Source organism: Notothenia coriiceps, unplaced genomic scaffold, assembly GCF_000735185.1.
Source record: "Notothenia coriiceps isolate Sejong01 unplaced genomic scaffold, NC01 NC01_scaffold00004795, whole genome shotgun sequence".
Classification (NCBI taxonomy): domain Eukaryota; kingdom Metazoa; phylum Chordata; class Actinopteri; order Perciformes; family Nototheniidae; genus Notothenia; species Notothenia coriiceps.
In genome coordinates, this window is record NW_011337496.1 from 662,407 (window position 1) to 689,024 (window position 26,618).

General features: G+C 40.9%; 2 protein-coding genes across 2 annotated transcripts in view; one reads left to right on the top strand and one right to left on the bottom strand.

Annotated features, from left to right (window-relative positions):
* Nucleotides 1-2,115, top strand: part of LOC104942583 (aladin) — a 6,338-nt gene extending 4,223 nt beyond the window's left edge. The window contains exons 6-11 of the mRNA XM_010767829.1: nucleotides 740-830; nucleotides 947-1,043; nucleotides 1,229-1,296; nucleotides 1,406-1,487; nucleotides 1,605-1,689; nucleotides 1,876-2,115. Coding sequence (XP_010766131.1) covers nucleotides 740-830; nucleotides 947-1,043; nucleotides 1,229-1,296; nucleotides 1,406-1,487; nucleotides 1,605-1,689; nucleotides 1,876-2,028 — 576 coding nt within the window. The 3' untranslated portion in view covers nucleotides 2,029-2,115. The remainder of the gene's footprint in view (nucleotides 1-739; nucleotides 831-946; nucleotides 1,044-1,228; nucleotides 1,297-1,405; nucleotides 1,488-1,604; nucleotides 1,690-1,875) is intronic.
* Nucleotides 2,116-4,692: 2,577 nt separating this feature from the next.
* Nucleotides 4,693-25,647, bottom strand: col2a1a (collagen, type II, alpha 1a). Its single transcript, XM_010767819.1, has 54 exons — nucleotides 25,554-25,647; nucleotides 23,561-23,767; nucleotides 22,342-22,358; nucleotides 22,160-22,192; nucleotides 21,408-21,440; nucleotides 21,172-21,225; nucleotides 20,791-20,883; nucleotides 20,122-20,199; nucleotides 19,733-19,777; nucleotides 19,559-19,612; nucleotides 19,061-19,114; nucleotides 18,605-18,658; nucleotides 18,449-18,502; nucleotides 18,289-18,342; nucleotides 17,636-17,680; nucleotides 17,428-17,481; nucleotides 17,267-17,311; nucleotides 17,097-17,150; nucleotides 16,374-16,472; nucleotides 16,226-16,270; nucleotides 15,732-15,830; nucleotides 15,584-15,637; nucleotides 15,362-15,469; nucleotides 15,213-15,266; nucleotides 15,003-15,101; nucleotides 14,836-14,889; nucleotides 13,938-14,036; nucleotides 13,739-13,792; nucleotides 13,578-13,631; nucleotides 13,430-13,483; nucleotides 12,462-12,515; nucleotides 11,860-11,904; nucleotides 11,527-11,625; nucleotides 11,216-11,323; nucleotides 11,041-11,094; nucleotides 10,901-10,954; nucleotides 10,747-10,800; nucleotides 9,806-9,859; nucleotides 9,608-9,715; nucleotides 9,417-9,470; nucleotides 8,860-8,913; nucleotides 8,583-8,744; nucleotides 8,217-8,324; nucleotides 8,006-8,113; nucleotides 7,817-7,870; nucleotides 7,607-7,714; nucleotides 7,010-7,063; nucleotides 6,789-6,896; nucleotides 6,649-6,702; nucleotides 5,978-6,085; nucleotides 5,591-5,879; nucleotides 5,300-5,487; nucleotides 4,966-5,208; nucleotides 4,693-4,839 (listed from the first exon to the last, which is right to left on the bottom strand). The coding sequence occupies exons 1-54, from the start codon at nucleotides 25,645-25,647 to the stop codon at nucleotides 4,693-4,695; spliced, it is 4,464 nt and encodes a 1,487-aa protein (XP_010766121.1).
* Nucleotides 25,648-26,618: the final 971 nt, after the last annotated feature.

Consider the following 26,618-nt stretch of genomic DNA (forward strand, 5'->3'; position numbering starts at 1 on the left):
AGAAAAAAAAGAATTCAAGTTGTCCCTTAAGGTTATTTTTTTATTTAAATTGGATATTCTATCCAACATGGATATAACTTCTTTCTTTCACAGCAGCATTGGATCAAAACAAAATAAAGCTTATCAGTACTTGTTAGCTTACTGCTACAATTAGACACTGCGCCCTGCCCACTCTGTTGCCAGATTTGAGAGAAATAAGAAACCAGGTCTATGAAAACAAGCCCCAAAGAAGCAACACATACATGATGTTCTGTAATTTGAAACCAAAACTAAGGCCTCAGGATGACTTTAAGACTTGAACATGGTCCTTTTTGTTTTGTAACATTGAATAAAAATAAAAAAAAAGTATTTATAAAAAAAAAAAAAAATCCCGATCCCCGATTTTTTTCTCCCGATTCCAATCTTTTGAAATTCACGTTATCGGCTCCGATCCCCGATCACGTTATCGGATCGGGACATCTCTAGTTTTATCAGTGAAGAACAACCTTAAAAACAGGGTGTTGTAAACAAGAAGGTTGTGTAACGTTATGTTTGTTTTGGAAGCAATGTTACTTCTTTAATAATCATTGTTAACAAAAATATAATTTAATTTAATCCTTCAGAGAAAAGTTAAGATATTGTTTGTTTATGCTTGTTTTAAATATCAGAACCAACAGTTCAGTTTAAAAAATCAAAATGCTACCAGTGTATCTCTATTAATACAAAAAACATATATATATATATTGTTTGTTTTGGTTAGTCTGGCTGCTGGAGTCCAGACGGGAGTCGCCTTCTCTTCACCGTACAGGGGGAGGCGGTCATCTACGCTCTGACCTTCACTGACTCTCCAGGTCATCTCTCTGCTTAACACAAAATATGCAGATGTTTTCTTTTTAAGTTGAAGAGTACCAGAAAGAGTTTTGATAAGTTGACTAAAGTTGACCAGTATGATGTCGTTGTTATTCAGCTGGCGTTCCTTCATGCACATCCAAAGGTCCGCAGGCAGCATCGGTGGTGGCCGACCTATCAGAGACGACCTTTAACACGCCAGATGGAGACATCATGTAAGAGCTTTTCATTCAGAACTGATGAGCAGGGCTTCTCAAATCAAAGAGAGAAAACCGAAATACCTTTTTGAAGCACAGATTATGATTTTCAGAAATCAGCAGCATTATTCAGAGCATCTTGACTTCCTCTCTGCATGTTACACAACAATCACTCGCTCACCTCTGTCTGATCTGTCTGCCAGTGTTGGAGGAGAGATCCAGTCTTTAGCGTGGGACTCAACAGGAGAGAGGCTGGCGGTGCTTCTCAAGGGTCTGTCTCACTTTCCTTCTGTTTAATCACGATGAACTCTATCAGTATAATATTAGTGTTATATTTTACATTTTAATAACTCATCTCCATATTTTATCTTTTCTCTCAGGAGATCCACAAGCAGCAGACCGGCCTGCAGTCATAGCCGTGTTCAAGACGAGAACCAACCCCGTCTTTGAGCTTCTGCCTTGGTTTGTACTCTTATGTGTGGTTGCATTTCGTATTTGTGGAGCGCTAATGTTGTACATATGACAGGGTAGTATTACTGCATGAGCTGTACTGAATTTGTAAACGTTTCTCTGTTCTAGTGGTTTTGTTCAAGGGGAGGCCGGCGCTGAGGCCAGACTCATTCAGTTCAGTCCCAACTTCCAGCACGGAGCTCTGCTCACTGTGGTAGGTCTCGTTTTCATACACTTGATAACGTTTAATAATGTGGTGATTTTGGTCCTATATAGGGTTTTCAATTGGTATTAAATTGCATCTTATGTGGTATTGAAAAGTCTCACATTTGATGAGCCTTGCAGAAACATACATGAATGGTATTGGCTTCTCCAAAGTAACCTTTCTGTCTGTCCTCAGTGTTGGTCCACTGGAAGAATCTCCCACGTGCCTTTCTACTTCCTGAGCACTGTGGTCGCACACTTTGGGCTGGGTGGCAGCCCGTCCCTGCCCCGGCCTCAGGAGAGACCTGCAGACTTCAACCAGTCGCTCTTCACAGAACTCGCCTCTTAACTGTCCCTCACCCACCGTCACACACTCACTCAAGTCATTTTTGTTATCATGGATTGTTAATAAATATGTACATTTCTGCTGAACTGACTTGTTTTGCTTCCTTATTTCTCAAAACATTTGAACCAAACATTCAGTTGAAAAAATAATAAAGCCTAACATATCCGCAGTGTCCAATTTAAATTGATTGTAGTCTTTTAGTGGGGTCTGTAGTGAGTTCAAACAAGAAATGTGACATCACAAAGTATTCTCAAAGCAGACGGAAATAAACTCATCTGGTCACGTCTCCCTCATTGCAATGCAGATAAGATATGTAGGAGCAGCTTGAAGGAAAGATAAGATATGTTGTGGGTGGTGGCAAAAAGGCTCCAAAAAATCTTAAGTATTCTTCTTTGTTCTTGAACTTTCCAAAGTTGTACTTTGAATTTACCAATTTTACACATTGTATAATCTTTTGTTGGTAATGGTGAAGTGTTTTTAATTTGGTATACTAACTGCTAAGACGATATACTTTGACAATTATAGAGGAAGTTTATACTGTTTAGAATTATGCTGTATGGACTTGGTAGACAGCACCTTAGGCATTCTTCTTCCCAGTCATCACCTGGTGCCTACACGATTTCCCACAATGCAACTCTTCTAACATCAGTTTCGTGTAGCAGCTACTGTGATATCTTCCAGCAGAGATGATCTGCTATGGACGTGTGGTAAGCTCACTTATATACTCATCAGTGGAGTTGTCCTTTAAATGTCCTTTAATCTTGGTTTTTTCCCCCATTCCTAATAATAATTGTCATTGATTTTGTTTCTCATCACAATCTGAATTACTAGCATGTTTTTGTGTGTCCTGATTTTGATCTGCATGTGTATGAAATGTTACGTTTGAGAAGCTAATTGTGTTTTATATTTTGAATAAGAATATGTCGCTATGAAGGCTTAAGTCAAGCTTCTATTACTCAGAACCGACCGGAGACTAAGCTGGCCACAGTATGAGACGCAGTAACTCAGAATCATAATTACTCTACAAGATACTTGATACCAGTTCATTCACAAAATGATCTTTATTTATGCCTATTAGACAAACAGGAGCCGTCTGCACCCAGCCCCACCCTGACACCGCAGAACAAATACAGTACTTCTGTTCCTGTTGTTATTAGACTCTCATATTAAACACACAGTCTTAAACTTTCACACACTCACACACACACTCTCCACTCACAGTCAAGAGTAACTGACCTCATGAAGTATAACAGAAAAAAAAACATTTGAGCACACATGAATTGTTCTGTTGAAAGTAGAAATACGTCCCCACGCTATTTCTGTTTTTATTCAAAACACAATTAAAAATCAACTGCATTCTCATTTCGGTTTTCCTTTTATTTTCCAATTTACATCCATTAGAAGTGTAACAAAACAAAAATGATCATAATAAAATTAATAAAAAAATGTACACGCCCTCACACACACACAGAGACAACCCACCCTGGTTTGTTTTTGAGCGACCGTCCTCTAAGCCCCCTTTGAGGCTTTCCAGAGGAGGACTTCCAAAGTAGCCCATGTCTCCCCTTCTTTACCCGACTGCACCCCTCCTGCAGGGTGGAGTGTGAGTGTGTGGTGTGAGGCTAGTGGGAATTAGGGTTTGTGAGGGGGGGCGTTGGGCGGAGACTGAATTAAAGAACTCATAGCACCTTCTGAAGAGAGAGCAACCCAAAGCATAAATGGCCTTTTAGCCCCAGATCCCAGATTTAAACATTTTCACTTTGTTTTTCAGAGTGAGGTAGCTTTAAACAATCCGGACGGCTACAATAAAATAAAAATAAAAAATCCCTCAACTTCTTTCAATTTTTTTTGGGCGGGGGGGGGGTGATAACTGGGCCTTCCTCTGATGGGCAGTCGAGGGGTATCATGGAAACATACATCCCAAAGGTGACCTCCCTTTCCAAAAAGTGTTGGTGTGCATATAGACACATGTACACACATAATGTGGAAATATATATAAGACCATCTGGTTGTTTATAAACACAGACTTTTACAACAATAGAACCAAGGATTTATAATACACAGTAAAGGTTTAACTCCTGCTCACGATGGAGAGGCGTGGAGAACCTGGATTTGATTTTACTGACTTTATTTTTGGTCTACACTGATTCAAAATGCCGTATTTGTGTGTCAGGAGGGCAACAGGGAGGGAGGTGGAGTAGGACTGGGACAGAGGCTGTGCGGCTGTTCTGTAGTGGAAAGGGGGCTTCTCTTACTTACAAAGTAAACCCGTCCAGTCCTACCTCAACTCTGCCCATTCAGGTTAGACAATAAATAAGTGACATCAAGTCATGTTTCTGTTCTCCATAACTTGTTCGCTTGGTCCCTCTTCCTCCTGGCTCTGACTCGTCCCCGTCAACAGTGGGCCATGGGAAACATGACTGGATCTCAGGAAGCGGGTTGACGGGTTGATGCTGGTGTGGTGTACGGATATTGCCGGTGCCCTTCAGTGCTAACTTCCAGGGAGTACAACTTGGAGAGCACTTTGTTCGTTGTGAGAGAAAAAGTATCAATTTTCTTTTATAAATTTCCAGTCTTCTTTATTGTGGAAGTGTGTGTGTTAATGTTCATGGTTTGAGTTTATTTATTTCCTGTGTTCTTTTTGGGGGGCCATTGTGATATTCCACTTTACAAGAAGCAGACTGCGCCTACTTCCACTCCGAACTCCTGATCCGCTCCTCCGATGTCCATGGGAGCAATGTCCACGAATGGCAGACGGGAGGTTTTCTTTGTTTTGTACTCGATGACGGTCTTGGCCCACCGGTCTGTGTGTGTCTGTTGGGTGGAAATAGAAAAATGGGTTAAGAGAAGTGTTATGGTACAACAAAAATCATTTCAATGTAAAAATAGCTACTAAAGTCTAGCTTCCTCTGTCTCTATTTTGCTGCAGTCTGCGCTCACCTTGCAGCCATCCTCCATCACGGTGTAAGTGAAGCGACTGGTGCCCTCGGCGCGGATCTCCACTTCGTTGGAGCCCTGCAGCTTCAGAGCCTTCTTCAGGTTGCCAGAGGCCTGGTCCATGTAGGCCACGCTGTTCTTGCAGTGGTAGGTGAGGTTCTGGGTTGCCTCAGTGGACAGGAGCCTCAGGAAGGTCAGCTGAATGCTGCCAGCGTTGGCAACAGGGCCGTCATCAGCGTAGCTGAACTGTAAGATGAAGATTTAGGGATGTCATTAGCACGTTTAGGATCGTTTTTACTATTAAGATCAGTTATACCGAGATTATAAGTTTACTCACGTGGAATCCTCCATTCATGGTCTCTCCGAACCAGACGTGTTTGCGGTCCTTGCTCTTGCTTGTCCACCAGTTCTTCTTTGGCACCTCGGCGATGCTTGGTTTCACGCAGGTCTCTCCAGTCTCCATGTTGCAGAACACCTTGATGCCGTCAGCAATGCTGCCCATGTTGGGGTCCACCCAGTAGGTACCTGGAGAGATGAAATCATGAGGTTTAAAAGAATGAAGTCTAGAAATAGAGGGCAAGCTTATTGAATGCTTTCCAATCTTAATCTTTCCCCACGGCTGACTTACCGCTCTTCCACTCGGGGTGGCACAGCTTCAGGTCTCTGCAGGTGCGGCCGGGGTTCTTCTGGGTGCCGTCGGGGCTGCGCATGTTCTCGATCTGGTTGTTGAGGGACTTCAGAGTGGAATCCACCTCAACGTCGTGCTGCCTCAGGGAGCTGGAGGCCTCATCGGCCCTCATGTACCTCAGAGGATCGGGGGACTTCTCAGTCTGACCCATACCAGCGAAGGCAGACATGTCGATGCCGGGGCCGGGAGGACCGGGGGGGCCTGGGGGTCCAGCGTTTCCGGGAGGACCCTGAAGGTTGGAAAGCAGGAAATTGATCAGGGAATCAGTTAAAGACTGTAGCAGGGCTTGTGGTGATTATGGATCTTTTTATTATTTTGTGGACATACAGCAGGGCCGCTTTCTCCAGAACGTCCACGAGGTCCAGGGGGTCCGATGGGGCCGGGCGTTCCATTTGATCCGTCTTTGCCAGCAGGTCCAGATGGTCCACCAGGTCCCTACAGAAACAGGAAGTGTTCAAGTTAAAGCCAGTAGAAGCTAGCATGTCTGAAATATTACTCCATTTTCTAAACTGCAGTATATTTCAGAACTGAATAAGAAAATAAATCTGATTAATCTATTCAAATGGGTCAGCAGTTCTTCTCTATTACCCCAATCACCCCAGACCCTTTGCCTTATTATGCATGAAGATTATTTGTACGGTGACATTTCTCTTCATTTCCCTTATCAGGCAGTGCTTAGCTAATCGAGGATAGATATTGAAGTCCATTTCAGATCTGAGCAGGAGTGGTTTCACAAATCACCGTCCCTCTGCCCCTCTGCCTCTGTCCTTGCAGAGAGTAATTACAAAATGCCTCGGCTGCCCATCTTATCACAGCGCTGGGTAATTAAAGCACGTGGCCTTTCCTGTCCCAGTCTTCTTCACGTGATTGGAGAATTACAAAAAGACTAACCTGTGCCCTACATTACCATCACATATCTCAGGTGTTAAAGCTGCAGGATAGAAATGGAAAAATAGCTTTTCTCCTCTTTTGCTCTTTGCTTGACTCAGTTTTCTTACCTTAGCGCCGTTTGGTCCGGCAGGTCCAGCGGATCCAGAGTCTCCGTTGGGGCCCTGTAAGGATGGGGACAATAAGATGAGACAGTAGAACACACAGAGGAAGGGAAGTGACATAAAAAAGAGATGTGGATTATACTTACAGGAGGTCCAGGAAGACCCTGAAGTCCAGTGAATCCACGGTGACCCTTCTGTCCTCTTTCTCCAGTCTCACCAGACTCTCCCTTGTCTCCACGGGGTCCTTGGGGTCCCTGGAGTGAAGATTGAACAAGTATTTAAATGCATGGCTGCACATGTGTAGCACTTGGAGTGACCTGAATCTGATCTAAAGCCACATCATGGTATTGTAGTTGGAGATACTCACAGCCATTCCTCGGGCTCCTGCGGGTCCAGATGGTCCTGCAGGTCCTTGAGAGCCCTGAAGGAAGAGACAACAGAGTGGTTAAGTCAAGTAAGAGGACACACACACACATAGTGTAGTCTCTGGAATATCTGTGTACTTTATTATTATTGTTTAAAGGTATTATTGCAAGTCAATGGTGACATTAGGGTTTTTACCACCTAAGCCAAATAAATGGTAAATGTATTTTACCTCATCTAATGGTTGTATTTCCTAGAGGTGCTACTCTACTCTGTGAACTTGTTTAATTTCTTTAGGCTTTTATGTTGATGTTTATTTATTGACGGATATAGCTTTTCCAACTTTTGTACAAATATATGGTTATAGTAATCGTCCAAAAGGAATTTAGATGCATATTTTGTATCATTAACGCCTAATCTTCAGAAAACTATTCAAACAATTGCATATGTATACAGTTTTTGCTACATATTATGTGTTGGAATCCTATGGTACCTCATGTTCAATGATTTTCATGGGACAAATTCACTAAAAAGTTTATTATAAAGTGAAAATGAATAGTGCCTGTGTAGTATGTCGTATGTTGTATGTTGTGTTACTTACACCCTCTCCTCTGTCTCCCTGCTTTCCGAGGGGTCCGACAGGTCCGGTGGATCCGGGGGCTCCAGGAGCTCCAGGGGCGCCAGCGGGGCCGGTGTTTCCTCTCTCTCCCTACAGGAGGACACAAGGTTAGGACTTCTGCAAACCAGCAGATCTAAAAAAAACACTTGTCAGACTGTGTGATTTGTTGTTAGATTTTTGTGAGGCTCTCACCTTGATTCCAGCAGATCCATCTCTACCAGGGGGTCCATCTGATCCAGCGGTACCCTGAGATACAGAAACATCTTTTTAATGACATGGCAGGAATGTGATTCAATAAATAAAGATGACAGCATTATTTTCTGAGTATATTGTAATTCCTGTTCCTACATTTCTCTGTTGGTGTTATTGTGTAGTGCTCACCTCTCGTCCAATCTCTCCAGAAGGTCCACTCAGTCCTGGGGGTCCCACAGGTCCAGGGGGTCCGCGGTCGCCACCACCACCAGTAGATCCTTGTTTACCAGGCTCTCCCTAAACACAGAGTACGTTTAGTTTTAAGAACTTTCAAATGATGAAGATGCAACAACATGTCAAATAGATTTTATAAGGACAACGTGTTTCTTCAAGCACTTACAGAAGGTCCAGGGAGACCAGCGAAACCTCTCTCTCCACGCTGACCAGGCAGACCTACGATACCACGAGATCCACCCAGACCCATAGCTCCTGAAGGTCCATCGGGACCCTAATAGTGAGGAAATAGAAGATATGAGTCAGTGTTATTTCTGCATCTCCACTGTGATCTATGGCTAGGCAATATGGCTGAAATCCTTAACAGTTTTCAATTAAATGCATACAGGCCTCGCCTATATCCCAATATAAACAATAAAGAAAAATACATACATTACTTTTTTATATAATTTTTATAATCTCAATTATAATATTGCCCAGCCATACTGCATGTTTTCTTAAACTTCAGTTTTTGGGTTGAATTCAAACTCACAGGAGGTCCATCCTCTCCAGCCTCTCCCTTCTCTCCATGTGTTCCTGGGGGTCCACGGAGCCCACCGTCTCCCTGTCTTCCTGTGAGGCCGGCATCACCACGAACGCCCTTAGGTCCGTCTTTACCAGCAGGGCCAGAAGGACCAGCAGCACCGGGGTTACCCTGCGATGGACAGAGAGAATATCAGTGGGTGAGATCGGAAATACACTCCAAGTCATTTTAGATTGAGTCAGCAAATCCATTTCCTCCTCAAAGGTGTTATTGATGAAACACTCACATTGGGACCAGGAGTTCCAACTCTACCAGCAGCACCGGGGAAACCAGTAGCACCCTGAAAAAGAGGACAAGAGTTCAGTAAACACACACAACCTGTCACCATCACCATCATCACCATCATCACCATCACCATCACCATCATCATCATCATCATCATCATCATCATCATCATCGTCGTCATCAATTCTTAAGGTTTGTTGGATGTTATCAGATAGCCAGGAATTATTCTGCAATCTAAATCATACATTTTAATCCACTGTGGTCTGGTCTAAGGCCTTATCTCTCTGTATGTGAGTAATAACAACTAACCTTTATGATTTTGTGACTGCAGATTTGAGATACTTTACAATTTAAAATAATAGCACAAAATCTTATAGGCTTTTTAAGATGTCACAGACGATGATATTTTACTTGTTGTCTACTTAAATTTGTTTAGCACTTTGGTCAACCCAAGTTATTATAACATAATGAGTTGTGACAAAGAAACTTGATTGAATGGATTATCAACATTTCTGAATAATGGCTTTTCAATTAATCCTTTCATTTTCAGTAACTTACAGCAGCGCCCTGAGCACCACGCATTCCTTTAGGTCCAGATACACCAGTGGGTCCCTGAAAAAGAGGAACAACAAATCATATTGATGTTACACTACACTGACTGTGACGTACTGCACAGATCCAGAAGTGTGAGGTCAAGACATTTAGATCTTCCAGGATTGAACTTATTTATTAAGATTAGAGGTACTCACCACAGGTCCAGGGGCTCCAGAGGGTCCCTGAGGTCCGGGAGCACCGCCATCTCCTTTCTGTCCAGACTCTCCGAGCTCTCCCTTGGCACCAGGCTGACCATCTGAACCCTGGATATTTCAAATAGAACAGTTATATTGACAATGTCTGTATTTCAATTGTTGTATCTGAACAATAACAGCTGTGGTGACTTTACTTACAGGAGGTCCAGCGAAACCAGCAGGGCCAGGAGGACCGCCCTCTCCACGGTCACCCTGCAGGAAGAAGAGACGTCAGCATGGGGTCATATTTATGCTATGCTATTATATTTAATATAAAGAAGTTATAGAAGGAACAATGAAATTATAAACTAAGCTAGATAAGATAAATATGAATCTATACACCTTTTTTTTTTTACCTATGAGTGACAGTAAGTGTCCTGAACTTTGTTGTTGTAAACTATGTATGGTCATGTCTTTATAGAGGAAAGCAGAGCCTCAGTCCTTTGCACCCCCCTAAGGAGCAGCAGCTCAGAGGATGCTATTCAATTTGAGACTTGAGAAGAAAAGACCAAACAAATCTGCTGCAGTTTATTTGTAAATGTAATCCTTTTGATTCCCCTCACAATGTAAACGAGATGATGGCTTGTTTCTGTTCAATTGAGACACTTTTAACAGCTCTCTTCTTATCTTCATCTAGTCACTAAGTCAACAGCTCAGAAAGCTTTTTTTGTTTAAAGATCCCTCGGATTGGAATAATGATCAATACATCCTCTTTCCTCTCTTTCCTGTCTTCTTATTATGTGATCAGTTGTGTAAGTTCATAATAACACCTTGATTATTATGTTTTCTACTTAGGGCTGTCACTGATATTAATATATGTTCTATAATCTTTAAATGAATGATCTATTATGCTCTGCTTGGAGTTGGTTTTGTGTGTTAGTGTTTTTATATGTCACTAAGGTATCGACTAATTACCTATTCTTTTTTGATTTTCACGTTCAATCTTAATCTGCCTATATCGTGTTACATATTGTTAGGACTGCCTCATATGTGATGTAGTTTCCTCCAGTCTTTCTCCAACATTATTGAGCAAGTTAGATTATTGTTGGTAGAAGATTCTTCATTAGTAAGAAGTCAGTTTCAGACGCAGAGGTACTCACAGGAGCACCACGAGCACCGCCAGCACCATTAGGTCCTGAAGCTCCAGTCTCACCCTGGAAAGTAGAGAACCAGTCAGTCAATCCAAACGAAACAAATCAAATCAATTGATATTATTTCTCTTGAAATATCAAAGGGTCAAACTGTTATTCTCACCTTGGCGCCGTTGGGTCCGGATGGGCCAGGAGGACCAATGGGACCGGTCAAACCCTGAGGGAGATAAGAGCGTTAATACAAGAGAATACATGGTTTAAAAGAAGCTTGACTTTGAGATCAAGGATTTATTTTGTACTCACTCTACCACCGTCCTTTCCAGCAGATCCCTCAGGTCCCTTCTGTCCGTTGTCACCCTGTTGGAAAAAGAAGAAAGCTTGATGTTAACATGTTTCAGGGTATAACATGTGCTCCAAGACATAATCAGTAATATAATGTTATAAGATAAGAGCATTGAGACAATGATCTGCTACTCACTCTGTCTCCCTTGGCTCCAGTGATGCCACCAGTTCCTCTCTCTCCGGGCATACCCTGCAGGCCGGGGGGTCCCTGAGATCCAGCAGAACCAGATGGTCCAATGGCTCCCTGAAGAACAAATAGATGATAGTGTCAGTCAACTAACTTTATGTATAAAACTTGCCTGAATGTAAAATCTTTCCAGCTTCACATTGAACATAGTGAACAATTCAAATAGCCATGGAAGAGCTGCTCTAGTTTAAACTGGTAGATATGTTGCTATACCTGAAAGACAACAAGTACAACTATTTGAATCTAAAGGCTCCACTGACCTTGGGTCCATCACTTCCAGCTGTACCAGGGATTCCACGAGGTCCCTGCAGACCCTGAGCTCCAGCACCTCCTCTCTCTCCTGGGAAACCACGCTCACCCTGTCAGGAGACACAAAGAATGAGGTATGAGGTATGAGGTATGAGGTATGAGGTATGAGGTATGGGGAGTGCTTGTTGGGTCATAAGTTGTACCAAGATGGTGATGATAAAATCAAATTATGAAACCAAAAATGTATATGATGCGATATGCTCATGTATAAACAGTATGTGACAGTATGTGTATTACTCTTTACTTTCAAATGAATGTAATGGAGGTTTAACATGGAAACTCACTCTGGGTCCAGAAACACCATTAGCTCCGGCCTCTCCAGGAACTCCCTGCAAACAGAAAGAAACAGCTTTAGTTTTTGAAATCATTACAAACATTTACAATACTCGTACATACATGTATGCTGAACTCTCATTGTTAGTGTCAGTATAAAAAGACAAGACAAGTAATCTTATACCAAGAGAGAATCTTAGTTATTGATTAACTGGAACAGCTGTGTGGTCATTGAGTATTGAGTATTAAATCTGTTGGATTAGATTAAGGTGATAAAGATATGGGAAACTTTTTTTCAGCATAGACAGAATATTTTAAGGGTAAATGCGTTTTTACAGCATCCCCTTCAGAAAAATCACAAAAGTAAATGAGACAATTTCAAATAAATTATATTACAAGTCCAAATCTATTGACAAAAAAAGACTAATTAAATAAGAAAAATAATAATATAAATAACTGAGACTATAACATTAACTAAACTGTAACTTTAAAACACTATCAGAAGATTTGATTCACAAAGGAAGTTGTGCAGGGTTGATGAGTTGATGAGTTTGTCAGACCTTGAGATGAAACTAATCTCACGTAACCTTTTTCTTTTCTAAATGTCCCTCACCTGGTCTCCGGGCTTTCCACCCTCTCCTGGGGCACCACTGGGTCCAGGCAGACCCTGTAGAACAACAGCAAAGAGAGTTATTACATGATATCTGTACATGTAGACTGGGTCACTATCCAGTGCTGGACAAAGTAATCAGACACTGCCAGCAGTAAAGGCACACTGTACAAATATTACAATGAAAACGTCTGCACCTAAAACCTTATTGAAGTCAGATGTATGTATTTAATATTAGAGACATTTACCCAAAGTGAGAAAGGAAAAAGTAGTCATTGTGAAAAACAGTGTTTCACTATATATGATGTTCCAGTATTAATATTGTTTTTGCTGCGTTAAATTGTTACTTCTGTGGAAGCTCATTTGAACTGCTTTGTCGGGTAGCTTAGTCTGCCGCAATACATCATATTTTAGAAGATCATCATATATTTGTAGCGTTGCTGTCCTGGGAGAGGCATTTATTGATTAAAAAGTCAACTGTCCCTGAGTTCAGCTTTGTATTTCTTGTGTTCAGCTTAGTGACAAATACATGTTTTCAGCTGATCCAAGAGGCTTTTTCTCAACTTATAAGTAAATAAACAATCATCCTTAACATCATAGAGTTATCTATGAGTAGAAACCAGATTTAAAATCACCGAGTTTGGAGATGTATGGCTTTCACTGGACAGGAAGTGTATACAGATCTTTGAAAGTAACTAAAGCTGACAGACAAATGGAGCTAAAGTAAAATGTCTGCCTCTGAGATGTAGTGAAGTAGAAGTATGAAGGTGCATACAATTGAAATAATCAAGTACTGATAGCAAATGTACTTAATACTTTCCAACACTGTTTTGACCTATAGGTCCTGAACAATTGTCTGTACAGCACTTTATAATGTCCAAAGTTTGAAGTCATATTGAAAATAAATCACACTAATATGATATTGTTTTTGTTTGATTTCCAGCGTGTTGTATCTGGGATATTTAACTCACCTGGAATCCATTGGGTCCAGGCTGTCCTTGCTCTCCTCTCTCTCCAGCGGGTCCCTATAATGAACCAAAACACAGGTGATCAGTCAAAGAAGGGACAGTTAAAACTGTTACCTTATCTCACATCATGTGATTACACTGAAGTACTCACAGCAGGGCCGGAAGGTCCAGCAGATCCAGTCTCACCATCTTTTCCAGAAAGACCCTGTTCAGAGAGAAGTATTTTGTTTATGAAAAGGGATCCGGAGGTAGAAAATAATGAATCCATTTGGGAGGATTTGATAAAAGTAATAATGGTGAAAATATACTCACTCTCAGTCCGGGACGACCAAGAAGACCCTTCTCTCCTGTCTTTCCAGCTACACCCTGATGAAGAGAAATCACTGTTAATAAACGGTCTTTTCATCTTGGAGTGCTGCAAGGTAAACAACATGAGTAGCAGTACTGGTGATCTAGCCATAGATGTGTTTACATTTGTATTATTACTCCTGCTCTGCTCTTATTAACTCACATTGGCTCCCTTTGGTCCGGGGAATCCCATCACGCCGGGCTGTCCACGGGCTCCCAGAGGGCCGGGGGGTCCGGGGCGACCATCATCTCCATTAGATCCCTGTGAAAGTAAAAGGTAAGAAATCAGTTCTGAAACTCAGATATAACAATAATGTCAGTGATCATCATGTATGTTAAATCTAAGATAGTTATACTAGGGTACACAGTACATGTATTTGTATTAAAGAAGAAAGGCAATGCCACACAATGTACAAAAGCTTTTCAAGATTGTTAAGTTTGAAATCATATGCACAGAAATAGGCCTTTAAAAGCTGCAGTATTTGAGCCAAACTATGTTTAACCTTTTAGTCCTCCATCTTTAGATCCAGAAGAATATATACTTTTATATTCTCCTTCTCACACAGGTGTACCATGTATTCATCTGTATTCCCCATATACCCACCTAATACAGGTTACATGCTACCAAGTGTAGTTCAAATGTTTAATTATCTTAAATGTTTCCACCCTTCACTCAATAGAAAGACAGCTATATACATTTGATCTAAGGGAGCTAACAATGTGTACCCTTCTCATCAAGAAGGGGTCTGTGAAACCTTAGAGTAGTCATTCAAAGTCTGCTAGTATTGGGGTTTATACCTGCAAGTGTTATTTGAAAATGGCTTTCTTGTTTAAATGTTTCTCAGAAAAACCTTTTTAGTGTCAAATGATTTATATGTATTATATCTCGTTCTAGTTCTTTCAGCGTATCTAGTCATGAAAGTAAACAACATTTTCACTTTAAAGTGCGCTATGCAAATATATATGAATCATAATACAAGCATATGTAGCTGTTTTTAAATGAAACCCTGCCACCTTCAATCGGCATGACTGGATTATTATTGGATGGATGATGTACTCACGGGGGCTCCAACTTTGCCTTGAGGTCCAGCATCTCCGGGGCGACCAGTAAGACCCTGTGAAAGGCACAGAGATCTTTAGCATCATGCATCAGGTGGGACAAATCTCAGCTAAATCATATAAAACGTATACAACATGAAATCAACACTGTCTGACAGCTCTGACTCACTCTGGCTCCGGGCAGACCGGCCTCTCCTGTGCGTCCGGGGTCTCCGCCGCTACCTTTGGGCCCAATAGCACCAGGAACACCTCGCTCACCAAGGGCGCCCTGAAGAAGAAATCAGGCAAGTCAATAACAATCAGGTAGAGATGTATCAGATAGTTTTATAAACCATAGCCGCATCCTTCTGGCGCTGCAGCTCTCTGGTTCAGGACCCACCTTAGCTCCAGCAAGACCATCCTGTCCTGGGAAACCACGGTTACCGGGAGCTCCCTGGAAACAATCAGAGATACATTTGATTAGATTGTGAATCAAATCATTCATAATGTGACTTTCTACCGATGTTGTTGATCCTGCTGATGACTTACTCTCTCTCCTGGGGGTCCGAGGGGTCCGGCTGTTCCAGGCTCTCCTCTTGCTCCTCTCTTTCCTTCTTCACCAGAGGGTCCAGGGCCACCTAGGGGACCAATAGGGCCCTGGGAAAATGTAGATATGTAAGTAAATCTTCAATGTAGTCTTTTTTCTTTTGAATAGGCTTCACTGTGGTTAAGGTCTAAATAAATCAATGAAGTTAAGTAGGAGCAACTCACAAGCTCTCCTTTGGGTCCAGCCTCTCCTTTGAATCCAGGAAGACCAGGGTCTCCCTAAACATGGCAAGAAAGAAGACAACTGTAAATAATCACAACAAAAAGAAGTATTAAGATTTTACAGTTTTAGCTTCATTTCTGAGTGACTTACAGACTGTCCCTTTGGTCCCAGAGATCCTGTAGCGCCCTGAGGTCCGGGGGGGCCACGGGGGCCGGGGAAACCAGGAGCACCAGCAATACCAGCACCACCCTTCAGAGAAGAAAGAAAGAAAAAATGTTAATTCAAATATAATTCAAAGATTAGCAATACATATTAGATCAGCAAAACAAACATCAACAATCGTAACTAAATGATTAATAACATGTGCAGCCGTAGTACTTGTAATATGTAACTAGTCAGAAACATTTATTAAATTGTGTATGGCTACAGTTGATGTATTTTGCAGCTAACACTGCACAGACGTTTTCTTGTTTATCAAGAACAGGAAGATGTATAAACTCAGGATATATATCATTCGTTGAGATTCTGTCTCTCTCTTTTTTTACGACACAGCTTGGTTTCACTGAATTAGTTTGAAGAATAAAGTAAACACTCATACATAAATTACAACAAAATAATGGATGACTTTTTAACCAAAAACTTACAGCAGATCCTTTAGATCCAGGAATACCATCAGTACCAGGGTTACCCTACAAAGACAGAGAAAAAGCAGCGTGTCAACATTAAATCATTCATTAATAACACATTGTCAGAGCAGTACTGCTGAATGTACTGAACACAAATGAAACTTACAGATGCACCAGAGGGTCCAGGAGATCCGGGGGTGCCGGCCTCTCCGCGAGGTCCCTGTGCTCCTTCAGATCCACGGCCTCCAGTAGGACCAGCTTCTCCCTGACAGGACACAATAACTTCATCAATAACAATTTCATTTGGCTCTTAATCCATATGGCTGAAGATAATGGTGGGATTAGCACCTGTTCTTTCCATTTCAAAATGTTCCCATACATATTTATGAAAAAGTAATGCAACTGAATATGACTAACGAACGTTTTTATTGACTGTTGATTATTATGTGTTTTCTTGTACTTGTGACTTCAGATGAAAATTAGCTAATTACAAAATCTCGCATAAATCCTCTCTTATCTTTTCGAGGTGAATGTATTTTTATGCTTGTTACATAAAGACACAATAATCGTTATAATAATGACGTTTGTATAAAAGCGTCCTTTTCTTTCTTGATGAGGTTTTCGAGTAGTTTGTATAATGTACTACAGAAGTGTATTATTTGTGTATGAGTAACAGTAGCTACAAGAACCAGACAACAGAGGTCATGGGTTTGTATTATTGAATGTAACCCGACTGAATAAATAGAGATCAACTGTAGGGTTCACTAAGTGATGGTGCAGTTAACCACACATGGTTGAAGTGACCCTCACAAGGCTTTGGTGATTTATTTTACTATATCAGTTCTGCTTCAGGAAAACAATGATGTATTTGAATGTGATCTGCACGAACCTTAGATCCTGGGGATCCTGGGAAACCGGGAGCTCCAGCAGGACCAAGAGGCCCCTGTAGACAAAGAAAACATATGCAGGTTAGGATTCAAGTCTCATCTATTTGTTGCTCTGTCATTAAAGGCAAGAATATCAATCAAATGAATGCAAAGCGGGAACTTTGATACTCACAGGAGGACCAGCAGGACCGGGCAGACCATCATTACCACGGGCACCCTGTGGAGTGAAGAGACGGCATAATCAGATGAGTACTTCAAAATGAAGGAACCATGAAATGATTTTTGTATTTAAACATATGGACGCTCTGTGAGTTAAGGCAGTTTGTGACTCACAGCAGACCCAGCAGCTCCAGAGCGACCCCTCTCACCGGGCAGACCACGGGGTCCCTGCAGAGGAAGATAAGATCCGTCAGTTCATCTTCATCATCATAGAACATATAGCTTCAATGTATAAACCTATTACTTATCTTTAACATCCTATTCTGTTCTTCTTTAATGTCTAAACTAATATGACAGAGGAGAGAAAGCAGTGGAGACTCACCATGGGTCCGGAGGCGCCGTTCTCTCCAGCAGAACCAGACTCTCCCTGATGGGGGGAAAAGATTAGACGTTTAGAACAAGTGATTGGAAAACATGGAAGGAACTGCACACCAATTTGATTTGATATATGCTTTAGAGTTACTCAAATCTTTTGCTTAAGTAAAACTAGTAAAACAGTGTAGAAGAACTTTGCTCCAAGTACAAGTCTGGCTTTTATATGATCAACGGTAAAAGTAAAGTAAGTATAAGCATCAAGATGAACGTATAACACCTAATGTAAAAGTACTTATGAGGCAGAATGTCCCAGTTTAGAATCACATGCTTCACATAATATTACTGGCTAATTATGCATTAACTGGCTGTTAGTGATGCATCACTTTAATGTTGCAGATGGTAAAGGTGGACTACTTCATAAACTGATTGGTAGCTTTAACTATAATAATACATCATAATATATTGGTTGATTTCTATGTTGAAATATTTATCTTAATGTGCAAAGTAACTCGTTTTTCAGTTTTACCAATTAACGTATAGTAAGAAGTACATTTGATTCTGAAATGCAATGAAGTACCTGGTGTTTGTACCTAATGAATTAAATAGATGTACTTAGTTAGATTCCATCACTAGTCGTATTTCCTCCATGTGTTATCTTACCTTGGCTCCAGCGGCTCCAGTTTCTCCCTTAGCTCCATCCAGACCAGGATGACCCTGCAGAGGAACACAACTCATCAGGACTCACACTACATCACTCAGTCCTCAGGTGCCATCATTAGAAAAGTGTCTCATATTGCATCAGTAAGGTGGAAACACTCACTCTGTGTCCTTTGATTCCGGGAAGTCCAGGAGTTCCAGGGAATCCACGAGCTCCCTGAAATACAAAATCACAAAATATTAACATGAGGAATACTCAACCGCATCGCTATGTTCTTCTCTTGACTTTAACGTGTGGTGTAATCGTGGAGTTAGTCACCTGAGGCCCTGCAGGTCCACGCTCACCAGCTTTGCCAGGTTTGCCAGCATCACCCTAGAAAACAAACAGGAAGTGGAATTATGATTTGTTCAAGCAGTGTTCAGCAGCTGCTAATAAAGTGTGGCTGCTCTGCATTTTACTGTGGAGTTTCTGAAGTCATCATGCTCACCAGTGTTGTGAGGGGAGAGAGTGCCCCCTTGTGGTGCATTTGGTTTAAAGAGTATGGAGCTTATGAAGAGTTGTCAACGTGTTGGATTGACTCAAACATCATTGTGAAACTAAACTAAGGCAATATAGTGAAATAGTTGCATTGTTTTTTTTTAGATAAAAAAAAGAAGTTTTCGCTTTTCCTTAAGAAATGTTTTACTCTTCAGTTGGCCTTGACCTTTGACCTTGGCTTGTGTAGGTTTTGCTCTTATGTTTTAATGATACTGTTGGTTTATGATGAAGCCTTACATCGCTTCCAGGTTTGCCAGAAGGTCCAGATGGTCCACGTGGTCCCAATGCGCCCTGTTATGAAAACAAACAATGAATCATTAGTTACCGTTATTGAATTGTTACGCAGAATACGAGACAGACTTTTGAGCTGCAAAATGCAAAACACTGTCTTCATACTGTCCAACTAAACGTGAGGCTACAGCACAAAATAGGGGATTTTCTATAGAATATATTTGCTTTATTGGTATGACATTAGAAGTAAATACAAAATGAAATCATTAAACTATATAAAACTATATATACGTAATGGGGGATAATATCTTATATTCTGTAGATAACATCATATCTACTGTTAATGAATTAAAATAATAAGTAATGAGACTTCAAATACCGCTGACATTATACATATCAGCATATTTCTCTTTTTGAGTGTAGTGTAACCTTCAAAATGTGAGCGCTACAGTATGAAATCAGTCTGTTGGGCAGATGCATTCTGGGATATGTGTGGATACTTACAGCTGGTCCGGGCTCTCCAGCCTCTCCAGGGGATCCTTGGAAACCTTGTGGGCCCTATATGTGCAAATGACAAAGCAAAGTATTAGGGATTTATTCATTTATGACAACAACAGTATCTGTTTGATGTGAATGATCGATCACATAATGATGTGCTGCTGTAATTCATCTACTTACAGGAGCTCCACTTGGTCCGGGGGGGCCACGAGGACCCATAGGACCCTGAAGGAGGGACACAACACATACAGAGAAAGGTTATACACCACAAAGAGTAACAAATCAACCAAATGGGTAGTTTAACATCTCTGTTAGAACCGACTGAACCACAAGGTGGCGGCAAGGCAAACATCTTCTACTTCTACGTTTGAGCTGTTAGACAAGCTAAGTGTATGTAATGAGGTTTCATCATTTTGAAAGATGGACTAAAGCCACAAAAAGTGATTTTAAGAAATGAATGAATCAGAGCAATGTATTTGTCCAGCATTTGGATATCAGTCTCAATATGTATTTGTTATTTTCAATCCAAAAACATAGACTTTCATTCCTCTGTGAGACAGTAGGCTTACCATCGGTCCCTGCATCACACCCATCTGAGCGCCTCCAGACTTCTCATCAAAACCTCCAGCCATCTGAGCAGCAAAGTTCTGTAAAACAACACAAACATATAGAGACGGTTAATGTTGTTTATCCTGCCTGAGCTGCCTCAGCTAAGTGGGCCATTACACACTGCAGCAACTCAAAGACATTAACTGAATTCATTACTTATAAGGGGTTCAGTAGCCATGAAGGTAGAATATATGTATCAGTTAAAGAACAGCACCATTTCAGCATTCTGCTCACTCTGCAAGAATACTGCAGTCCATTTAGGACATTATTTATTATTATTTCTCTCTTTCTCTTATTTAGAGAACAAATAATTGATTGACTAATTTGGGCCTGTATGCATGTGTTTATCAACTCAAATAGGCAAAGGGAAGTCTCAAAGCACAACAATTCAGTTCAATTCACCAGGTTCTTCGTAAATAGAGAAAACCATGGATTTGGATACGGTTAAGATGGATACTGATCATGTGATTTATATCTCAAATTTGGCCTTAGGTGATATCTTATTTTGTATTGTTCCACTGTTTTAAATGTTTAGCTAATCATTCCTCTTATTTGATGCAGGATTTGGGGCTAAATATGGCTATATGGTTTGGTAGCTTCCTGTTTTATGCCATGTGTTTCAGACTCACCCCTCCAAGTCCTGGTGTTCCAGGTGTGCCGGCGGGTCCGGGGTTTCCGGGGGTGCCGGGCTCGCCATCTCTTCCACGAGGTCCTGCATTTCCCTAGGGAAAAAGAGAGAGGGTTATTTTCTCTAAGTTCATTAAGAGAACTAAAGGGGATTCAGGTCAGAAATCCTGTTTAACTGTTGCATGATGGTCAGTCAGTTGTTCTTAGAAAATGAGAAGTAATAACACTTCAATCTCCAACTATACTGAACTCTGTCAGGTCAATTATTGTTGCTTGTACCAATATTAAGCAGCCTGACGCTGGAGTCTCACATTAATATGAGACATTGTTCAGGATGATGTAGATTGGTGGAGGGGTGATTTGGGAAGTGTCTTTTCTCTTACCTTATCTCCCTTAGCGCCAGCTTCTCCGCGTGATCCCTGCTCACCTGAGGGGCCCTGTGAATGAAAGATATTTGTCTTAGTAAGACTCCCAAGATGGATGAATTCAGAGCAAGAATCTTATTATTGTCTACCAATAAACAACAACATTGAACAATGTTTGGATAAGTGTAGAATGAACATAATAAACAGTAAAAGTCCCCTCAGATTATGCATTTAATCAATAAAGTGATATTTACCATTGGGCCCGGTGGTCCTTTTGGTCCTACAACCTGCAAAGAGAGATAAAAAGCTTTTGTCAGTGACGCTTCATTACAAGACCTTTCTTTTATGTTGGTGTTTCTGAACAGCTAAAATTAGAAAAGAACATTCCAGCTTTGTAGGAGGTGGACACTAAGACCCAATCTGATGAGGATTTCTTGTGACAGGACAAAGGAAAAAGAGTTATCACCTCCTTTTAACCTCTAATTTGGACTACTTTGTCCACCTGACATGTGCACTGGCAACACAGTTGCTGAGAAGACCTAAGAGGATTTGATTGGGTTCATTGTGTTCAAGGAATGCACTGTTTTTCCTCAAGTAATACAAAGTTCAATGAGCGATTGTTGGACATTTTAGTTAGCCTCTTATCAGCAATTAATTGCCCCTCTAATGATCACAAATGTTTGAAACTCCAGAAAAAGTGGGATAATCCAAAGAATTACTACGCTATCGATAATAACTCTAAGTCTGTAGAAAAATGTCCAATCCTTAAGAAACATGAGCTTTGTTTCTGTGACTGTTGTGGACATGATTGAGCCCAGTGTTGAACATCTAATGGGTCAGAATGAGGAAAACTAAAGTGTGTAATTATTGCAAAGATTACTTTGTTTGACAATCTTTTCTCTTAGGAAATGAACACTAAGATTGATATTTGGAACAAAGCAGTTTAGTGTGGATGTGTAAAGCAATATAACTTCAGTATAATGAACTGCAGAGGATTCATACTTACATCGGCAATATCTCCTGGTTCTCCTTTTTGGCCCTGAAAGATGACATAAAGAATCAGTGGACTGACACACTTTACAAAGAAACGTTACTTCAACTTAATAAACATCGATATTATGTGGATGTTTTTATACTGTTCCTTCTGAGTGAATCATATCTGTATTTTCCCATCACCCATTGCCTCACCTGAGCACCGAGTGTCTCTGATGTTGCAGATGGATGTTTGAAGGAGAGGAAGGAAGAACAAAACATTAAAAATGTACAAGTAAGACATAATAATTCAGACATTTCACTGATTAAAGACCTAGTTTGTGATTCTTAGAAAAGGGGACCTGAAAGGGAAATCTAGTGATGCTAAGTGATCAAAGGTAATTCACCAAACCCAAAGATCCATCTGCATAAATTATTGGCAAGATAACATTTGAAAAGGAATGAAGCAAAAGCAAGCATGGACTAAGAAAGTATTTAGTATTTGTATCATTAAAGCAAAATATGAATGTAAGTTAAGATCATAAGCAAGCAACGCTTAGCTTATTGGATAAAGCATGGCAGCCGGTGCCAGTAAGTTTATTCTCCAAAGATGAATATAATGTTTATTTATACAACATTTGAGGAGAATAATTGTATGCCTAAGTGATCTTAAGTTGTATTCTACTCCTGATGGCCTGGGCTATCAATTACCGAGCAGGAACTCAGATGTATACAAAAGATGTTTTTCTGATAAGATTTCTATTGTTTTTTAAATGATACACCTGTACATATATGTGTCTCTTTAACTGCTAAGTGTATATCTTGTTGTTAAATATATCATTCATGTCTGCCTCTTAGGCCACCAGGGGGATGCAGAGGCCTTGCACCTTTGACAGGTTCACCTGTACAGTCAGGACATGAGGCCTCAAACATAAAAGGTAAGAAAAACATTGGTCCCTCTCTGATGACATCATCATGTTGTAGAAGAGCTTCATATAAATATGTGAACATAAGCTTCATCTTAGTCATGAGTTAAAATGAGCAGAAGCATATCTACAGGTTCAGGTGAGAACCAGACAGCACATCCCAGGATGCACCCTGTTCCACATGAAAAAGACTTTCATCAGGAACCAGAGGATCCTGATAATGATGCTTGTCTGGTCTCCATCCAAGCCAAGCATGTAGAGGGCAGCTTTTGAAAAGGGAACATCATTACTGCTAATTCCAAATCATAAAAGTAAACTGCTTTAGAGCAGCCCACACTATTACAATGATACTTAGAGGCTTTAATGAGCCACTGCTGCAGCCTTGAGTAAGCCGAGTATTTGGACTCTGAAGCTGTTCCCCATTCAAAAGCATTGGCCAGGCAAGTGTGAGATAAATGCAAGCTAAAAGAGTAATTTATTTATGGGTATGTGAATAAATAAATTACAACCAATGGGGGCACTGGCATCAGCAGGGCAGATGGGACAGCACTCTCCAGATGGGATGAGAGGGTTGGCACATTCTTTGATCTCCTCGCAGATTATCTCATCACACAGAACCGCTCCGCTGTCGCACACACAGATACGACACGGCTCGGGCTTCCACACATCCTTATCATTATACTGCTGGCCGTCCTGGATGCAGCCACCTGCTTCCTCTGTGTGGCCAGCAGGGGGCAGCATGGCAGGTAAACAGAGGGGGGACAGAGATGAAGGTTAAATAGAGAATTAGAAAGGGAAAGTTTTTTTTTTTTTTAGATACAGTGTTGGTAAAGATGTTGTAAAAAAAAAAAAGGTGGAGAAGTAATTGGAAGAAAGGGGGTCAAGGGGCGCGGCAAGGAAGTAGGATGAGTGAACGCAGCATGGAGGAGGAGTTGTCAGCGGAGGAAGAAGAATGATATCCTGTATCAATTCAAGCTTTTCATGAATTAGTGCACAAAAAGAGACATTCAAACATCTTAATGTGATTGCATGGTGTTAATGAACAGGAAGTAATTGGCTTTGTTTCTTGTGATGCTGATGAACAGGTGCTGGTTCAAACCCCCAAAATACACCAATCATTAGCTGTGTGGACTATAATTGAAAACGTTCTAAAATAACTCATGAAGCGTGCAAGAAAAAGCTTCCAAGTTGTCATAAGGAGAACTTTATAGCAGCATAAAAAGTAATGTCAACAAGAGCCACAGTTAACAGTGTCTGAGGTATTTCACGTGGCTGGCTGAGTATATTTAACCTGCAGGCCTGCTCTCATGAATGAACCTCTCTTACAGGCATACTGTGCCCAATTGACAAGCTTCTGCCTTAAGTAAACACTGGGTCCTTCTAAGTTTCTCCATCTGGATCCCATAGCTGTGTCAAGCGCCAGTGCAAACACTTTGGAGAATTAAGAATGGGTGATTTGTTTGGTGTTCACAGCTTAGGGCTGGGTCTACTTACTCCTGTTGTTGGTTTTTTCAGCATATTGGTGAAAGAGATGCTTAGCACTCACATGTCACGAGTTGGTCAGAAATGAGTTCTGCTACTTACAGCTTAAAATCTTTGCCTGTTACCTTACCACCACTTTTTTAGTTACAATATCAAGGTTAATGTAATGCTGATTATTGCTGTAAAAGAGGCAATTAGGAGCCGGACCATGTTTCTATAAATACAAACAAGTGTCCATCATCTGTTGACTCCCTGCTGTGAACCCTGTCCTCCCGTCCTGCTCCCCTTTGAGCCTGCTAGCCTGGGGTCAGGCTGTCTGACCCTGTCACTTCACATCAAGAAACCCCCTGAATCTGCTCCAGCCAAACCCTGTGGGTGAGGTTTACTCATGTATACCTGTCTTAAAAACAGTTTAACTTAAATGTATTTCAATAAAAATCCTGATTTGTATGACAATCTACAAACAAGTGTTTCTGCTTCATAATGGTAGAAAATAGTGATCCAAAGGCTTTGAGGCATCAATAAGTTTACATTTGCAGTATGTGCTGCTCAAAGCTTTGACTAGTTAATGAGCAAACACAGCAGGAGAGGCTGAGCAGCAGGACTCAGGTGAGACAAGCGGACACTTGTTCTCCTGGTCCTCCATCACACACTGATGTGCCTTGACAGCCTCACCATTCCTAGAGAGAGAAACTTACTTACTTAGAAAGACCATTGATAGCCTGTTTGCCTCCACACCATCAGAAACAATTAACAACGAAGTAACTGTTAATAGCATGTAATGATGGCATTGGCAACAAAAACAAAACAGTTGTGCTCCTGCTCTTCATTGGACATCACACGACTGACATTTGATTTACTTTGCACTATTCTTCTTATCATAGGAGACTTCTGAAGCAATGGACACATCAGGTAGAGAAGATTTGGAAGGCAACAACAAGTCAGACAAATCATCAAAGACACAATACACATTTCTTTGCAAATAAAAAGAAACAAGTCAAGAAAAGCAGTGCAACTTACGGTCAGCCTCTTCCTGACATCTGACGACGGCTAGTAAAACAAATTGGGATGCTACAAGTAGCAGAACAGTCCTTGAATCCACAAAGCCAAACATGTCTAAATATTAGACACGAAGTAGCTAGGGTAAGAAGTGAAGGGATGGATGAAGACCCGGGTTTTCAGTCAGTGGTGTATAAAGTGTGCTCCCAAAGACTTATAGCACCATGCAGTCAAACCCTCCAAAACTCTATCCAACGCGGGGCCCAAGCTGGCACTTTGCACCCAGCGCGTAAGGGCAAGCAACGCGGTTTTATGTCCACTGTGCCTTGTACGGTACTTCGTATATTCCAAAATACCAGTCCTTCCCCCAGACCCCCTGTCAGGCTGAAACCTGAACCTCATCTCCCTCCCCTCAATCCAGCAGCATCTAAACTCCCAGGGTACTCTTTTCTTTTTTTCAACTCAAGCCTTCCTCTCCTGACCTGCTTGGCCTGGCCTATAGCCGGCAGATGCACCTTCCCTTTCTCATCAGGAAGGGAGCGACAGGCTGCACAGGTCAAGCCTACCACATGCCACGCTGACAGTGAATTCAAAACCAAGAAGCTGACTGAAAAATGAATTTTAGAGCAAATGTTATGTTTTAAGATGACCCAATAATGATCAAAGTAATAGCTTTTTTGTTAAAGACTAAAGTACACAACACTATTTCTATTGGAAAATCATATTTACAGTATTATGGTGTACACATACATGAAAACAAGAAAATGTGTTATTGTTCTTGACCATCTGAAAACTGATTACAGACAAATTATAGTATTTTCTTCTGAGAATAAGCTCAGATATATTGAAAACCATAATACTTTAAAGAAAAATCTACTCCTTTAAACCTGGTATTTCTACTCCACTGTCATACTTCTCTAAGAGCATAGCTAGAAAATATTTATAAGAAGGTAAAGAAAAACTTCTAACTGTCAAAAATGTAAAAAAGATACTTGCAAAGTTTATTTTTTTCCTTAGAAAATATATGGTATATTGTAAAAGACACAAAATGATTGTGAGATTAAAGATAATTTTCTTCAAACTGCT

What these genes read in the sequence shown, in the direction of transcription:
- col2a1a (XM_010767819.1), bottom strand. Translation starts at nt 25,647, where the DNA reads ATGTTTGGCTTTGTGGATTCAAGGACTGTTCTGCTACTTGTAGCATCC. An exon ending in CTGGAAAGGACGGTGGTAGA is followed by an intron (nt 10,955 to 11,040) that starts GTGAGTACAAAA and finishes TATCTCCCTCAG; the next exon opens with GGTTTGACCGGTCCCATTGG. An exon ending in CAGGAGCCCGAGGAATGGCT is followed by an intron (nt 6,897 to 7,009) that starts GTGAGTATCTCC and finishes TCTTCACTCCAG; the next exon opens with GGACCCCAAGGACCCCGTGG.